This window comes from Danio aesculapii, chromosome 13, assembly GCF_903798145.1.
Source record: "Danio aesculapii chromosome 13, fDanAes4.1, whole genome shotgun sequence".
Classification (NCBI taxonomy): Eukaryota; Metazoa; Chordata; class Actinopteri; order Cypriniformes; family Danionidae; genus Danio; species Danio aesculapii.
The window spans coordinates 50,300,567-50,319,682 of record NC_079447.1 but is presented as its reverse complement, the minus strand read 5'-3'; the positions used below and the strand labels follow the sequence as shown (position 1 = coordinate 50,319,682).

Genomic DNA, 19,116 nt, shown 5'->3' with positions numbered 1-19,116 from the left:
TTATGGTTCATATTGTTTATTAGATTTAAGAGGACTCGCATTAATATAAAGAAAGAACAAGACTACATGGTTAAATTATTAATTTCAATTTTTCTCTCGGCCCTTTGCTTTATACATTTTGAAACCACCCTGCTACAATTTACTCTTAATTTATTTTAAGTTTAGATATTTTTAATAAACAATATGCAAAAAAAAAAAAAAACAAACAAACAAAAAAAAGATTCATAATTCATGAAAATCGATTGCTGTCATTATTTTTTAATTAATCGATTTTACCTACTAGTATGAGTTTCTATTTCAAAACTTGTTTCTTTGATACCTGTTTAGAGCCAAAGTGCTATAAAAAGGTAAATGCAATTAAGACAAATACACAACAATAAATGTTTAAATTAACTCTGAATAATAAATGCAGTATTATTTATTCTTACTTTATGGACGGTAGTAAACACAATAACTAACATTCACTAATGAAGCCTTATTGTAAAGTGTTACCAAAAACAGCAACATGTCTTGATTTCTGACATATGCTATACATTTTGTCCAATCCCTTAAAAAAGACTTAAGGCTAGTACTAGACTAAATTGCATATTTGAACTTTTCTAAACTATAAATAACTAATCTTAAAATACAATCACTGCCATAGATTAGTCTCACTGCTATAGTGTTTTTCTAAATAATTGCTATAAAAGCTGTTTGAATAACCTAATTCACATAATTATCGTTCAAGATATGTCCTTTTTTATGAAACCAGCCTTATATTACCGTTATTATTATTATTATTTTTTTTTTAAATCAGCCAGTCATATAACTCACAGTTTACAGTTGTGAAATCAACCTTTTATCACAATTATTATTATTGTTAGTATTATTATTTTTAATCAGCCGGTCCCTATAATTGTCCATGGGAGCATTGCAAAAAATCAGCTCGAGACTCCATGGTTTGCACAGGATGCAACCTAGGTAGACAGCAAAGCAGATCATTAGCTTTTGGATCAGATCCAGGAACACATTACATGAGAGGATTGTCCACTAAATAAATACCTGAGGATGCAAGATATATTTCCCACACCATTCACAAGAGCCAGAGAACATGCTGATCTCAAAATTCCAGCATGATAAAAGATTGGGCACACGTGTGAACCCTTTTGTGTGCGAGTTTTTTCCTCTTCATCTGAGAAACAAATAAGAGTAGAACAGTACCGAAAAACCAGTCACCTCCGGTCTCTTAGCCGGCTTACAGTGATCTTGCCTAAAGAACTTAACTGCAACCTGACCTAATTCAGACAGGACTTCCAGGTCTGTGGGAACGCAGTGACCCACACTATCCCAGGTCAGATGACTACAAAGTCACATGCATGAGGAGAAAAAAAATGACTGCAATGTATACCTTCTGCTGCAAATCTACTAGTACATTGTCTAGCCAGCAGATGGAGAAGCTCACGGATTCTTTTCACATTTAGGAGTTTCTCAAAAGCAACTTAGAGAGCAGTGAATGGAAGAGTGCAATCAATTATTCTTCTGCATTCCCATTTGCTCAAATAATAAAACAACAACTCAATGATAGTGTTATCAAGACTTTCAGAAGAAAATAATAGTGTGAGACTGATAAAGGCAGCCAGAAGAGAGAATAGCCGAAAACGGAGAAGAAGAATTTATGTTGGCATCTGCAGATTTATTTTAGAATCACAACTGTTAAATAACATGGTGCTTTAATAAAATATACAGCTTCAAACCAAACCAGACAAAGTTTAAGGCCATGTCCTCACCAATACATTACCATATCAATACGCATATTTTTGGGAAACGAAAACATATCTTTGACGACGCTGTCCGAAGTGGATAGATTTGAAAACAGTGTTTTTGTGTTGCAACGTAGACTGTGAAAATAAAGGCATTGGAAACAAAATGGCCAATTGACCATGGTGGACATCTTAAAGCAGATGTTTTGGATGCGGTCCATTTTGACAGCTTTATAAAAGATTAATGTCAATATGTAGATGCTCCAAATTGCCTCTCTGCAAAGGATACAGAATGTTTACTGGAAGTGATGTTCAGCGAAACATTGTGACATTTGCGACAAGTTTCAAAGAGATGGAAAGTAAATAAACGGCAGACGGATATGATGCAGGTAAAAGCATCTTACATCTGTGCACATATATGACGGAATTGGAAACTACAGTGTGGACATGGAGCATTTTTTGACGAAAACACAATTTTTAAATTTACCCGGATTAGAATCAGAATCAGAAAGAGCTTTATTGCCAGGTTTGTTCACACATACGAGGAATTTGTTTTCGTGACAGAGCTTCTACAGTGCAACAGCATTACAGAGACAGGACAAAAAACAGACAATAAATATATTTAAAAAAAATAGAAGTAAGTAGTGAGTGCAAATATACAGATTGACAAGTGTATGTACATGTTTATTACTATATACAACATTATATGTGCAGCTGTTATGTGCAAATTGGCATGTAAAGTGTGTTGTTAAATAAGTGTATATGTGTATAAAAGTGTATAGCAAGTAGTGATGTTGGTTCCACAATTACTATCATCAAGTGTTCATGAGATGGATTGCCTGAGGGAAGAAACTGTTTCTGTGTCGGGCTGTTCTGGTGCGCAGTGCTCTGTAGCGTCGACCAGAAGGTAGAAGTTCAAAGAGGCAGTGTGCTGGGTGTGAGGGGTCCGTAGAGACGTAGCCTAAATTAGTGTGCATCAACAAAACGCTTCATAATGTTTATGAAACCGATAAATCATTTGATCACGAGCGTTTACATTTCTGTTCAAACGTTTTGAAAGAGCGGTGAAATTTTATTTTCCATAAATGATCTATTTTTATTATTTAGGATTCCCACACTTTCATGAACTTCTTAAATAATTTACACCCCAGCATAAGTAGCGCCATGAAAGTATTTACTGTACTTAGAATTTCACTTACACTTAATATTTACGTAAAATGTCTAAGTAACTTTCAAAAACTGACCATTTTAAACAGCAATGTTAAAGAACTTTGATTAAATTTGTTGATTTCAATACTGGTAATATCTGTATTTTCTATCAGATTCAAGTCAGGTGATTGGCTGGGCCATTCTACAGATTTGTTTTCTTTATCTGAAAGTAATTGAGTTTTCTTGGCTGTGTTTTGGATCATTGTCTTGCTAAAATGTCCAGCCTGGTTTCATCTTTATCCTCCTGCTAATGTAGATGTTAGACTGAAGCAGCGGATATTCATTTACACTGAGGAAGGGCAGAGGGTTGCTGAAGAACTACTGAGAGATTTCAGCTGCTGTCTGGGTTTTCACTGCCTTTCTACGCCTCCCTTTCTTCATGTGTTCAATACATTTTCCCTGTGTCATTTCATTTTATTAAGCATAACTTCATTTTTAAACTAATTAGATTTGTTTTCTTTGCATATCTGGATTTCTTTGCATGTTTCCAAAGGTGTCAATGGCACCTTTAGAAATATATTTCCTGAAAAAAAATGGTGTTCAATACTTATTTTCCCTGCTGTATCTCTTTTTGCAAATGACCTCTTCAAACATTAATATATGTTAATTTCAAGCCCTTTGCAGTATTGACACTGTACCTGCAGGAGTATGTTGGCTCTCCCACTTTAAACACATGGCCACAAAGTTGTGACGGCTGGTTGCTCTGTTCGAGTTTGGACAAGCCCACGGACGGCTCTTCCCCACACAGATACCACTCCAGCGGGCCCTGAAGCAGCAGCTGAGCCAGCAGGTCCTCGTTCTGAGGGTTGAGGTTGGGACCCAGGCAGTAGATCTTGGGGACGTAGCAGGCCAAGTGCTGGTACACCTCTTTGGGCAGGTTGCTCACCTGTAGCCATTTCTGTGGAAAGATGGGTAAATTAGAAGTTTTTTAACATGAGAAAAATATGAAAAAATATGTTCCCTTATTTTACTAAAATAGACAGGTTAAATCCCACTGCCTCCAAACCTGTGCTTTTATTATCTAAATATCTTAGCAAAATCCTGCTTAGCTTAAAAAAGTGCTTATCTTAGCAAAATCCTTCTAAAACTAGTGTCTTTAAAGCTGACTGCAACCACTAAACATATGACCACTTCTTATAATTTCACAATGCAGCCTTGAGACAAATCTGGTAAAAACCAGTAAGCATAAAAATAAATTAGTGGAATTCAGGAATGCATGGTAAAAAATAGTAATACTAAATAAATAAATTAATTATAAAGAAAAATAAATAATAATAATAATAAATAAAAACTTTTGAAGAGAATAATCATAATGAACTAAAATGGTCAATTATTTTTTCAAATTTCCAATTTCCATTTATTAAAAAACTATTTAAGTTTATTTTATTTAGTTGTTTCCCAGACTCAATCTGTATTGTCCTCTGTTGTGCTCACTTTAAACTGCAGCTGAGCTATAATATATTATCTAACATTTAAGGAAATAGATTTTTGATATTTGTAAACAGATGTGAATCACTAAAGACGGATTTTGTGATCTATATTGTCAAAACGAAACTTGAAATGGCTTTTAAAAAGAAATGACAATAGTTAAAGAAATAATGATTAAAAAAATTATTAATATATTATATTTTCTAACTGACGATTAATTCAAAATAATTCAAATTTAAACCAAAAATCTGAAAAATTAAATAAATAAATAAGCTGGTCTTGATTTCCACAGCACTGATTTGGATATCTTGCTCTTTTAAAAAACAACATCAGGAGTTTAAACTGACAACCTGGACATATCAAGCCAAAAACAAACAATAGATCTAGGAATTATGAAAGCATTTCTTCAGTGTGCACCCCTAATAATCTGTGCAGTATTTTGTGCTGAGTCATTCCAAACACATCCTGGAGCACCTGAGACTTTTAATACCTCATGCAAAACGTGGCATAATAGAAACCCTAAAATACTGTAAAACAATTACATAAATACTTTCTTGGGGCACTCATTTCAAAACATTAGCATCTAACCTCTGAACATTAGTATATTAATAAATAAATAAATATATATATATATATATATATATATATATATATATATATATATATATATATATATATATATATATATATATATATATATATATATATGAAGGAGCCAAGCTAGAGGTCACTTTGTAAGCAAACATCAGAGCTTTGAATTTGATGCGGGCAGCAACTGGCAGCCAGTGCAAACGGGTGAGTAGCGGAGTGACATGTGCTCTTTTGGGTTCATCAAAGACCACTCGTGCTGCAGCGTTCTGAATTTAAATTAATGGTTTCATTCCAAACAGAACCTCTAAACTCTTTTTTTCACAATAAGGAAACAGATATTGACTGTGCATTTCATATGCTATGCAAAAACCATTTGATGCAAATTTAGACTCTAATCTAAAACTATTGTTTTTCAGCAATTGCTCTTGAAGGAAATACTGTAAGAACCTAGGTAGTGTCTATTGTCTACATCTAATGCGTTTATGTGCCAGAAACACATGCTGTAAAGGAAACACAGAGATTACGTATACAGCACAAGCAGAACTTGGCAGTCTCAGTGACTGTCTACATCGACCTACTAACCTGGATTTAGGACTTGAGAATACAGTTGAACAAACCAGATTCAGACAATTGACCAAGTGCTTTTGAGATTGTTCAAAAGAGATTTTAATCACATCAATATAGAACTCCTTGTGATGTACTTCTACGTTTTGTATGCACATGGTGATAAAAAAAGGAGTCCAACATAACCAGGACATGTACTGTTATCATTCAGTTCATCACACAACACAACCGCAGTGAATTGAGGTCTTGTGGTTCAGACAACCGCCACCTGAATTACTTTGTCACAACAAACCTACTTTTTTTTATCATACACGTGGCATGGAAATGTTGTGGGTAAATCAATTTACAAATAAAAAGAAACACAACCATAGCTGGAATATAAAACTAATGTTTAGTTTGCAAACCCCCAACGTTTTCCAGCACCTGCTGAAAGAAACCAGAAATACAGCTCATATTACCATTATCACAAAAAATACTGAAATAAATACGATTTTAACTATTTATTTGTATAAACCAATTTAAAGCGACTGTCAAAATGTGTTAACATCATAAACATAATGACGTAAAGATGATGAACAAAGCAGCCAATGTTGTTTTTCCAACTCTTGACAGATGCTTTTAAAAAGATCACTGACAGCAAAGCCAAAAGCTAAACCCCCCAAGCCACTAAATAATATATATATACTAAATACATATTTATAAACGAATAATACGTGCAAGCGGCGTGTCAGATGTGTTTTGTAGGCTGAGGTGTGAAAATCTCACAGGCTAATGTTAGCTGTTAGCGCGCTAGCAGGAACAACACTGAGCAAAACAACCCGAGATGTGGAGCGAGGAGGAAAAACTGACAATTCATCGCCAACGCGTTGATTTTTGCAACCAAACACAAACAGTTCGTCAGTAGAGACATTTTGCGTAGCGTTCGTAAAACTGTCGCCTACCGCAGCGGTGTCCTTAGCGGAGAAATTGAGGAATTCGCTACACAGAGCGGACGGTGCATCACGATCGGTCTCGGCCGCCGCCATCTTTACTTCAGTGGCCACCAGCAAACCAACAGGAGCAACAGCAGTGAAGGAAGCGGAAATCAGCCGCTCGCCCTTCTTCCGTCAAGGAGCTGGCAAAACTTTTCAGCTGACTAATGGAAAAGTGTCCCTGTTGTTGCCACGGTGACGGTGCACATAAACAGCCGCTCCCTTCTCACGTGTGGTTTACGAGTACATCTGTAAACTGTTATTTGATTATAAGTTGTCTTCCCAAACCTTCTAGCCCATGTCATTTTTCTAGTAAACACCATCGAGATCAAGTTGGTTTTGTATTCGCACAATCAGTCTGTGACAACTTCCTCACTATATTGTTTAGCATTGTGCATTAAATATTATCACATAATGTCTTCAAAACAACATTTGACTGGACAATGTTACCCTGCTGAAAATTCCAGCTTAAACCAGCCTAGGCTGGTTGGCTAGTTTTAGCTGGTTGACCAGCCTGGTTTTAGAGGGTTTTTGGCCATTTCCAGGCTGGTTTCCAGCTATTTCCAGCCTGGTCTAAGCTGGTCAGGCTGGAAAATGACCAGCTAAATCCAGCTAAAACCAACTTGACCAGCCTGGTTTAAGCAGGACATAGCTGGTTTTGGCTGGGTTCCCAGCCTGGCTAGGCTGGTCAAGCTGGTTTTAACCGGTCATTTTCCAGCCTGACCAGCTAAGACCAGGCTGAAAATGACTGGAAACCAGCCTGGAAATGGCCAAAACCCCTCTAAAACCAGGCTGGTCGACCAGCTAAAACCAGCCAACCAGCCTAGGCTGGTTTAAGCTGTTTTTTTTTTCAGTAGGGTACACTTTGATAGTCGTAAAGTTGGTTTTATATTAGCACATTCAGTCAGTGACAATGTGTGATATCCTCGCTATATTGTTTACCATGGTACATTGAATATTAGCTATCACATGTATGACTTCAAAACAACACTTTATTTGACTGTGGACAGTGTTGTAGGCTACTTTGATAGTCAATGGCATTGAGGTAAAGTTGGTTTTACATTTGGCACATTCTGACTTTCTCCTTAATAAAAGTCAGAAAATTAATATTTGCTAAATCTAAGTAAATCATATTAGCAGCCAATGACCATCATAGCATGTTCGCAGTCAGTTAAATAGAGGTCATTTTGTTTTGAAGTTGCTTCAGACCAGTATTCAAAACAATTTAAGACACCAGCCAGTGGGTAGCACGATTGCCTCACAGCAAGGTGGCTGGTTTGAACCCCGGCTGGGTCATTTGGCATTTCTGTGTGGAGTTTGCATGTTCTCCCCATGTTAGCATGGGTTTCCTCTGGGTGCTCCGGTTTCCCTCACCGTTCAAAGACATGCGCTATAGGTAAATTAAATAAGCTAAATTGGCCATTTAAGGCCCATTTCCACTGAGTGGTACGGTATGGTTCGGTTTGGTTTGGTACGCTTGTAAGTAGCGTGGTAGCTAAACAATATGGGACCATGTCACAAGTTGTTACTGAATGAATGTGTGAATATAAAACCAACTTCATGTCATTGGCTGCAGCATGCTAAAATGATTTGGCCATTTAGAATTACCAAAGTTGTTTAAATTATATTATTATAGGGGAAAGTCTGAATGAGTGAATATAGTTTCACCTCAACGTAAATACCCATTGCAACGATTTTTGGAAGGATTTTGTGGCTGCGATGTCCGGAGTAATGATGAAAACTGTAACCCTGGACCACAAAACCCATCATACGTGTCCATTTTTTGGAAAATTTGAGTTACATAATCTGGATACTACTACATAATTTGGACATTTTAGTTTACTATTTAAGCTGAAAACTGAATAAATAAGATTTCTATTGATATGTAAAAAATGGTTCATGACTTGAAAGCTGTTCTAAAATCTTACTGAGAAATATAATGTAGCTATTGACATTCATAATAAAAATAAATGTTGATTGAGCAGAAAACCCTATTGGAATGATTTTTGGAAGGATTGTGTGACTGCAAAGACTGAAGGAATGATGAAAATTGTATTCCTGGACCACAAAACCAATCATACCTGTAAGTCTAATTTTTTGGGGGAAATTTGAGTTTACTACATAATCTGAATAAGTAATATTTCTATTGATATGTGATGTTATGACAATATTTGACAGAGAAACTATTAAAAAACCTGAATCTGAAGGTTAACATGTATTTGCAAAAGTTTGAATGCGTGAACATAAAACTAGCTTTACCTTAATGTTAACACCCCCCAAAAAGGTGTTCATGACTTGAAAGCTGTTCTAAAATCCTACCTAAAAGAAATATCATGTAGCTATTGACATTTATAATAACATAAATGGGGTGACGCAGTGGCGCAGTAAGTAGTGCTGTCGCCTCACAGCAAGAAGTTCGCTGGTTCGAGCCTCAGCTGGGTCAGTTGGCATTTCTGTGTGGAGTTTCCATGTTCTCCCTGCGTTCGCATGGGTGCTCCGGTTTCCCCCACAGTCCAAAGACATGCGGTACAGGTGAATTGGGTAGGCAAAATTGTTCGTAGTAGTGTATGTGTGTGAATAAGTGTGTATGTGTTTCCCAGTGATGGGTTGCAGCTGGAAGGGCATCCGCTGCATAAAACAAATGCTGGATAAGATAGCGGTTCATTCTGCTGTGGCGACCCCAGATTAATAAAGGGACTAAGCCGAAAAGAAAATGAATGAATGAATGAATGAATAACATAAATGGTTATTGAGCAGGAAACCCCATTGGAATGATTTTTGGAAGGATTGTGTGACTACGAAGACTGGAGTAATGATGAAAAGATTTATTGTTATATATTGTTATGATAGGACACTATTTGACAGAGAAACAACTATGTAAAAACCTGGAATATGAGGGTTAGAAAAATCTTTAAACAAAATAAATAATAATGATAATATGACAGTGATAATAATAATGATCTGCGAAATGTGCGAACCAACCAACAAACTTTACACTGGTAGTTTGTTGAGTTCAAAATTAGGTCCTATTATAAATAAACAGAATGTTAATAATTAGGGGAAAATACACAGAAGAAAACAATGAAAGTAACTTGAAACAATGCATAAATTAATCAGAAAACAAATAATATAATAGTTGTAGGGCCTATGTCACAAAATCATGTGTGAATTGATGCTTAAACGTATATTCCAAGCCTTGCTTGCTTGTTTAAACCAGCTATCACAGAGGTGTCCAAAGTCGATCCTGGAGCGCCAGTGTCCTGCAAACTTTCCCCAATCAAAAACACCTGGGCTAGCTAATCAAGCTCTAAAGCTACGGTCACACCGGGCTTTGTGTGTGCGAAATCGTCGTGTGGCGCTGCGAAAAGGGACGGGATTAAACAATCTTATTAGACATTTAAAAAAGCAGCAATTGCTCCATGTTTTAGATTTTTGCCCAGCGAGGTCCTGTTTTGATCCTCGATTGGTCTCATGCAGTCAAGTGATGCAATTTAGCAGGTTAGAGTTCACCAAGCTTGAACTTTGCACCGCAGCGACATGCGAAACTTGACCCATGACCTTGCGTTTCCGGTCTGACGCATTCGCGTGCATATGAATGGAAGTCTATGGGAGGAAAAGTCAAGTGTGACCGCAGCTTTACTGGCTTTCTAGATGCATCCATGCAGGTGTGTTGAGGCAAGTTGGAGCTAAAATCTGCAGGACACCGACCCTTCATGACCGAGTTTGGACACCCCTGAGCTACCAGGACCACATCTTCAGGATGTGCAGCATTATTTCTCTAAAATAATGCTGTAAATATATATTTATTTATCACTTAACTTTTGGTGTAATCACACTTTGGTTTAAAACTGCTTTTGTGCCATCTACATTTGCTCATAATTCTTCAGGTATCTTTCCAGACAGGTTTCTTAAAGTAATACAATACAAATGATTCCAATAACAAAAATAACACTTGGAAATACTACAGCAAAATATAGAAATAACTTAAAACCATTTTTAGCAGGAAAAATACTAATGTTCTAATAAATTTGGCCACCACTGATAAACGAATTATTAAAAATATTACAACATTTGTATGTCACAAAATCATGTATGATTTGCAGCACTAAAAGTCCATTCCAAGCGATGCATTCTTGCTGGATTTCTATAGTTTACTAATCATTTTCAGAGGTTTCCGCTTTAAGTTATGCTCTCACTGAGAGTTTCTTGTCATCATCATGATCATCAGTAACTGCAGAAACAACAAAGGAAAAATTCAGAATGAGCTTAAGAAGACTATCATTTACATTAAAGTCTAGCTCAACCAAAATAGACAGAAATGAAACTTGGAATGAACACCTATGCAGGAGAGTTCCCTGCAAAAAATTAGTTTATTACTTTTTTTTTTAGCTTGTTTCTAGTCAAAATATATAGAAAAAAACTTAAATCAAGAAGCTTTTTCTTGAAAAGTAAAAAAATAAATAAAAATCTTTAGAAAATAATGTGAATGAATTTGAATAAAACGAAATTAGTTTTTCCTTAAAACAAAAAATAATCTGCCAATGGGCTATGCAAAATAATCTTATGTCAAAATGAAAACAAGACTATTATGCTTGTTTTAAGGGGAAAAGTCACTTGATGTTGACTTAATATTTCTGAACACAAGGCAATAATTTTTCTACAATAAAGCTTCTTGATTTAAGATTGTAGATATTTGCATCAGAAACAAAACAAACAATAAGAAAAACATTTTTTTTGCAGTGATTAGATTACCCACTAATGAAAATTATGTTAATTACTCACCCGCATGCCATTTATTTCCCTTCAGACATTCATTTAGAAAATAGATTAAGATATTTTAGATGAAATCTGTGAGCTTCCTCATCCTCCATAAACAGCAAAGTCCTAAGACGTTCACAGCTCAAAATAGAAACAGTCCCATGTGACTTCAGTGGTTCAACTGTAATCATATGAAGCTCCAAGAACAATTTTGTGAGCCAAAAAATGACAAGAAAGAGAAAGGGCGAACAAAGTGGAACATATTTACAGTTTTGTGGTGTACAAAAGTGTTCTTGGAGCTTCATATGATTACAGTTTAACCACTGAAGTCGCATAGACTGTTTTGACAATGTTTTTGCTTCATTTTCTGCACTTCTCGAACATCTCGAGACCATTGCTGAGAGAGCTCCTGCATTTCATCTAAAATATCTTCATTTGTGTTCTGAAGATGAATGAAGGTCTTAGCATTTGAAATGACTTGAGGGTGAGTAATTAATAACAGAATTTCATTTTTGGGTGAACTAATCCTTTAATTGTAAGTCGAGAAGCATCTTACGTGATGTTAACTTTGGCTCTATCAGCTTGAGCAGTAAACTGTGGAGCTCCTTGACTTCAGCCTTCAGCTCGCTCAGGTCTTGACTGTACTTCTGCTGGTCTTTCTCCAGTCTGGAAAGAGTTTTGAGATGTGCTTCTTTCTCTGGTGGTGTGGCATTTCTCTTTCTGTTAAAAACAAAGAAACAAAGAAACAAAGCTTGGCATTGGCTTTCTACACTTTAATTAGTGGCCGTTAATTAGCAGTTCTGTTCAGCAAAATATTTGACTGCGTGTCACTGCATCCCAAAAGACTCAAAATAATGCAACACTATATAACTAAAGCAATGCCCACTGTGCTAAGCGAGAGCGCTTCTCTTCCTGTTAAACTGAACAGTCGCATCATCGATGATGTAAGCATGCTCCGACTCAGAAGGTAATAATGCAGTGTGAGTGCAGGCTGAAGGGAAGAGGGGACGGGGGACAATTGCACATCGGCACAGTTCAAGGCAACTGAACCTAGTGTGAGTACACCCTAAGTCACAATTCATGCTATTAACTACCAGCTTTTTACCTGCCTCATCATTGCGATATCAACTGTTTTGTTTTGTAGTATGATTTTTTTCTACATTCCTAATACTACCCAATACCTAAAGCCAAATTCCACCTTACTATTTATTAAGAAGCTAATTAGCAGTTTATTGAGCTAGCATGAATAAAAAAAAAAATAATAAAAAATAAACATATATATATATATATATATATATATATATATATATATATATATATATATATATATATATATATATATATATATATAAATACAGTGTATATATATATATACAGTATACAGTATATATATATATATATACAGTATATATATATATATATATATATATATATATATATATATATATATATATATATATATATATATATATATATATATATATATATATATATATATATATATATATATACAGTTGAAGTCAGAATTATTAGCATTATTATTATAATTATTATAATTATTAAATTTTTTATTTCTTTTTTAAATATTTCCCAAATGATGTTCAACAGAGCAAGGAAATTTTCACAGTATGTCTGATAATATTTTTTCTTCTGAAGAAAGTCTTATTTGTGTTATTTCGGCTGGAATAAAAGCAGTTTAAAATTTTTTTATCAAACATTTTAAGGTCAATATTATTAGCCCCTTTAAGCTGTATTTTTTTTGATAGTCTACAGAACAAACCATCGTTATACAATAAGTTGCCTAATTACCCTAACCTGCCTAGTTAACCTAATTAACCTAGTTAAGTCTTTAAATGTCACTTTAAGCTGTATAGAAGTGTCTTGAAGAATATCTAGTCAAATATTTTGTACTGTCAACATGGCAAAGATAAAATAAATAAAATAAAAATAAATCCGTTATTAAAACTATTATGTTTAGAAATGTGTTGAAAAAATCTTCTCTTTGTTAAACAGAAATTGGGGGAAAAATAAAAGGGGGGCTAATAATTCTGACTTCAACTGTATACATCACATTACAATGCATGTTATAGATAGTAAAAATCAAAGCCAAATAAAAGCACAAAGATAATAATAAACCAACCTTGTGACATCTCTGGCACCAGCAAATGCAAACTGAGGTGAGATCATCTCTCTTTGGATGTCCAGGTGTCTATCTAAAGTATCCTGCATCAGAACATGCACAGATTGAGTTATCAGTTGTTGATTACAACTAGATAAGAGTGTATGTTAATGCAGGCACCTTGATCTGTTCTGTGAGCTTCTTCATCTCAGCGTGCTTCTCTGGGTTAATGGTGACATCATCATCGTAGAACTCTCCAAGCGGTGCGCAGTTGCGGTGGATGTATTCTTTATCATAACAACGCTTCAAGCACGGCATGGATTCCTCTATTTGGAGGATGATGGCTGCTTGCTGCATAACCGCATTGGCGAGTGCATTGTCATAGACCCTGCAAATGAAACCGTTATATTTAACAGAAAAATCTAAATTCCGGATCTTTTCCATACAATGACAGTGATACAACCCCCCCCCCCCCCCCCCCCCCCCCCCCAAAAAAAAGGACAAAAAGCATAATAAATATTAGAGGTGTTATTTAGACATGATGTTTAACTCCCCCCACCCCCATTTCTGTGTTTTTCCCCAGCCCCCCAATGTTTTTTTCCTAAACATAACAGTTTTAATAACTCATTTCTAATAACTGATTTATTTTATCTTTGCCATGATGACAGTAAATAATATTTGACCAGATATTCTTCAAGATACTAGTATTCAGCTTAAAGTGACATTTAAAGATTTAACTGGGGTAAACAGGTTAATTAGGCAGGTTAGGTTAGTTAGGCAAGTTATTGTATAATAGTGGTGTGTTCTGTAGTAGACAATCGAAAAAAAGGCTTAAGAGGACTAAAATGCTTAAAAAAAAAATAAAACTGCTTTTATTCTAGCCAAAATAAAACAAATAAGACTTTCTCCCGAAGAAAAAATATTATAGGAAATACTGTTAAAAATTCCTTGCTCTGTTCAACATCATTTGGGAAACATTTGAAAAAGAAAAAATGTACAGTATATATACAGTATATGTTAGTTAAAGGGATAGTTCACCCAAAAATGAAAATGTACTCACAATTTGCTCACCCTTCACTTGTTTCAAACCTTTAAGATCTTCTGTCTTCTGTTAAACACAAAAGCAAATATTTTGAAGAAAGCTGAAAACCTGTAACCATTAACTTCAATAGAAAAAACAATACTATGGAAGTCAATAGTAACACGTTTTCAGCATATCATATCTTCCTACGTGTTCAACAGAAGAAAGAAACACATAAAGGTTCGAATCAAGTAAAGGATGAGTAAATTATGGCAGAACTTTGGGTTTTGGGTGAACTACCCCTTTAATGTATTGACTAAAATGATGAACAATCTTGTAAACATTACCTCTGGAAGGTGTCAGAAAGCAATGCGATCAGTAGGTTAACACAGAGGATAGCGGACAGGGCCAGAAATGTTCCACAGAGCAGGTACGCCATCACCGTGTCCACCTCCAGCATTTCATCAAACTCATAATCGTCCACCAGAGTGATGCGGTACAGGCTGTAGAGCAGCCGGGGAACCGTCTCCATGCTCGGGACATCTTCCAAACCTAAGAGTAGATGAAAGATGTATCATGCATCATGTCTTAAAGGGATAGTTCACCAAAAATTTTAATTCTGTCATCATGTATACTTGATTCAAACCTTTATGAGTTTATTTTTTATGTTAAACACAAAAGAAGATAGTTTGAAAAATGCTGAAAACCTGTAACCATTGACTTCCATACACTGTTAACGATTTACTAGTTGTGTAAACTACGCAGTATTTAGCTGGAATATCCATTGTGTTTGACAATTCTGCAGTATGTTACTATATTTTAAAGCTGCATTGTGAAAATTACTGTATATTTTACAGTAACGATATACACAATACTGTAAATACAGTACACACGCAGCAAAATAAATGGTGGTGTAAATGTTAATACAAGATTGTGGGTGTAATTGAATTACAGGAGGTTACTGGCCAGTAGGTTACTGTAGATTCTACAGCAAATTGTTAACAGTGTAGTTTTTGTTGTTTCTACTATGTAAGTCAATGGTTACAGGTTGTGTTTATAAGTACAGGGTGTTCATTAGACTGTCATGAAACCTTTATAATCACGAAACAACACGTCAAGAATGTTAATGAGATTTTATTTTGTTATTAAGTGTCATCTACTCAGTTATGTGATTTTAAATGCAAAGATGACATTGTTTGTTATGACAACTTGACTTAAATAAATGCACCACAACCAGTCTTCAGCTTTGTCATGACAAATTGACATTACCAAGCAACATTACCAGGCTCATTCTGAAAACGTAGCCCTATATACATTTCTGGAGATCATGAATCATGTAGACAGAGGTGAGTATGGCTGAATTTTGTCTTTAAAATGAACACTAGGGGGTGGTATGACGCTGTTCCTTTTTATGCTTACCTCCATGTGGACGGCTTTTCCGCTGTTACCTGTTTGCTCAGTGGCTCGCCTTGTAGGCCAGCAGACTTGTGACGTGGAGCGGAGTTGACCGTGACGACAGTGTTTGAGACCGGTGAAGAGTGGTTTAGAAAGCAGGTATAACAAAAACAAAAGCCAAAAAATAAAATAAACAAGTAAATAACAGGGTAAGAATGTGGTAAAATCTGAAAACGTGGTAAAAATCAGGCAGCCACGAGGGCTTTTCTTTTTCTGGATTGCTTTAGAAAACACTGTCAGTTGTGTTTAGGGAAGTGGGTGGAGATATCAGTCGGTCGGTTGGTCAGTCAGTTAGTCGACAGCGGCCCCTGGTGGATTTATGTGAGAACAGCAGCCGCGAATAGCACTCGTGAGAGATATTTGAGATCTCAAAAAGCATATGCAACGGCCTCTGGTGGATCTGCGACAACAAGAACTGCAAAAAATGTAACTCCTGGGACGTATTTGGTGCTCTCCAGAAATGTATACAGGGGTACGCATTCAGAATGAGCCTGGGTTGTTCCCAAGACAACAAAACTTGTCATAAATCTGTCATGATTGTCGTGAGGCATTATAATTATGTCATGAATATTTTTCTGATCATGTTTTCACTGTATTTGTCATCAAAATGTCTCATTAAAAAAATCATTACTCTGTCAAATAATGTTTAAGAGCAATATTATATAACATTTTAATGACAAATTCAGCTTGTACCACTGTAGTTGAGGTCAAAAAATATTTCTGCTATAATTCTGATGCTATTCAAGTTCATATTTATAATGGCTTCATGACAATGATGTTTATGACGGTTTTGTTGTCTTGTTTGTGACAAAAATGGTTGTGGTGTATTTGTTCAAGTACAGTGTTGCCCAGGTTTTCAGCTTTCTTTAAAATATCTTATTTCGTGTTGAAAGAAACTCATAAAGAAACAAAGATAAAAACAGAGTCTGTGATGGTACCTCCAAAAATGATCCAGAAAGCGCAGGCAAATGGAACGTAGATCTCTATATAGAGAAAGAGGAAACGCAGCACATCTCCTGCAATCTTCCCCAGCATCACAATGAAGGGACCCATCGCCCTGCAGAAGCACATCAGATGTTTACTACAATCATGTGTCGTGTTGTAAACCAAGGGTGAAGTTTTTTAGACAAGAGTGCAAACAGCTTTGTTTACTTTCTGAGTTCAGCAGAGCACAAAATATATATATATATATATATATATCAATTTAACATGGTTGTTCAACAAAAGTGATAATTTCTTTAAAGAAAATGACCTCAAAAATGTGTATTATTATACAATGTAAACATTTTTTGCTGCTTTAAAGTTTCAATCTGAACTTATATCAATCAAATTGACATAAAGCAAATTAAACTTGGGATAACTTAAACAAATATATATTTAAAACCTGCTTAACTTAAATTTAAAGTAACATAAAACATTTGTTGTATGACTTTTTGTCATATCATTTATCTTAACAGTGTACGGTAAATAGCCCTTTTTAGTAGTTCTTAAAGAATAAATAAATAAATAAATAAATAAATAAATAAATAAATAAATAAATAAATAAATAAATAAATAAATAAATAAATAAATAAATAAAAATCCCTACATCAAAGTTTGCAAAATTGAGATTACTACTGAAGCTGGTTGGTTTGGTTCATGTCTATGACTTAAGAGGATAGTTCACCCAAAAAATGAACATTCTGCCATTATTTACTCACCCTTGATGCAAAATAAGATATTTTGAAGAATGTTGGAAACATATACAGTAAGAGATACTACAATGGATTACAACGGTTACAGGTTTCCAACATGCTCCAGTTTATCTTCCATTGTGTTCAGCAGAACCGAAAAACCAAACTGGTTTGGAACATGTCAAGGGTGAGTAAATGATGACAGATGATTTTCATCTTTTGGGTGACTGTCCCTTTAATGATTATAATTATTTTGAATCCCTATAGAAACCATATATAAAAAGCAGCCAAATGCAGATCCCATGATGGTATTCCAACAACTGTAAAAATGCACCATTGAAAAACCTCCTTAGCGTCCTTATGTTTCTACTGTAACACTGGCCATATGTCCCTACGGCCACAAGTCTACAAAGACCTGTGGTGTCTCCATGAAACCTGAGAGGAAGAAGCATTGTTATTTGCCCACTGACCAGATGCTTAACAGCAGGTCCTTAAAGGTTTATCGGTTATTGCAAAAAAACAAACAAAAAAAAACACACATGGTGAAAAATCAGTGAAGTTTTTACTTCATACTTTACTATCGTGCTCTACAATCAAGGTTTCTGACCTTATCCTCAAGTCACATGCTTAAAAATAGCTTATTTAAACAGTCATGAAATCATGTCAGTACCTGGATGGGAGACCACATGGGAAAGCTAAGTTGATGCCGGAAGTGGTGTTAGTGAGGCCAGCAGGGGGCGCCCAACCTGTGTTCTATGTGGGTCCTAATGCCCCAGTATAGTTACGGGGACTCTATACTGCTCAGTGAGCGCCGTCTTTCGGATGAGTCGTTAAACCGAGGTCCTGACTCTCTGTGGTCATTAAAAATCCTAGGACGTCCTTCGAAAAAGAGTAGGGGTTTAAGCCCAGCGTCCTGGCCAAATCTGCACACTGACCTCTGTCCATCATGGCCTCCTAACCCTCCCCATATAATAATTAGCTTCATCACTCTGTCTCCTCTCCACCAATCAGCTGGTGCTTGGTGTGCGCAAAATGGCTGCTGTCACGTCATCCAGGATGCTGCACACTGGTGGTGGATGAGGAGATTCCCCCCTATGTGTAAAGCGCTTTGAGTGCCCAAAAGCGCTATATAAATGTAAGGAATTATTATTATTATTATTATTATTATTATTATTATTATTATTATTATTTATTTATTTTTTTTATTATTATTAATTATGCCAACAGAGCAGTGTTGTGGAAGTTGCTCTGAAACTGTGGCTACTAACAAGCTACTCATCAGGAAAAAGTAGCATAGGTACTGCCATCTTACACTTGTCAATGGCAGGCGGTCTGTCTATGGTTGTTAAACCCCGCATCACCGCAAGTTGTTGCAGGAAAAGTAAAATCCCTAATAGTGGGAAGTAGAAAAAGTAGGCTACACACTGTACCTGCAGTTTAAAAAAATTGGCCGGAGTTTTCAGAAAGTTTCCATTCCAGTCACCTGATACTGCATTTTTATGTGAACAAACAGCCAAACCTCATAGAAAAAACTGCAGTTTTGAAAATAGTCCATGTGGACAGGGCCTAAATGTACTGTAGCTGTTGT

General features: G+C 35.7%; 2 protein-coding genes across 2 annotated transcripts in view; both read right to left on the bottom strand.

The window, feature by feature from the left end:
- The window catches only part of ubr2 (ubiquitin protein ligase E3 component n-recognin 2), a 53,359-nt gene extending 46,778 nt beyond the window's left edge, over window positions 1-6,581 (bottom strand). The window contains exons 1-2 of the mRNA XM_056470440.1: window positions 6,473-6,581; window positions 3,587-3,846 (exon numbers count right to left, since the gene is read on the bottom strand). Of these exons, the coding sequence (XP_056326415.1) occupies window positions 3,587-3,846; window positions 6,473-6,556 (344 nt within the window). The 5' untranslated portion in view covers window positions 6,557-6,581. The remainder of the gene's footprint in view (window positions 1-3,586; window positions 3,847-6,472) is intronic.
- Window positions 6,582-9,269: 2,688 nt separating this feature from the next.
- Window positions 9,270-19,116, bottom strand: part of si:ch73-193i2.2 (transient receptor potential channel pyrexia) — a 28,434-nt gene continuing 18,587 nt past the window's right edge. The window contains exons 14-19 of the mRNA XM_056470232.1: window positions 16,794-16,912; window positions 14,748-14,952; window positions 13,560-13,767; window positions 13,401-13,483; window positions 11,817-11,980; window positions 9,270-10,733 (exon numbers count right to left, since the gene is read on the bottom strand). Coding sequence (XP_056326207.1) covers window positions 10,687-10,733; window positions 11,817-11,980; window positions 13,401-13,483; window positions 13,560-13,767; window positions 14,748-14,952; window positions 16,794-16,912 — 826 coding nt within the window. The 3' untranslated portion in view covers window positions 9,270-10,686. The remainder of the gene's footprint in view (window positions 10,734-11,816; window positions 11,981-13,400; window positions 13,484-13,559; window positions 13,768-14,747; window positions 14,953-16,793; window positions 16,913-19,116) is intronic.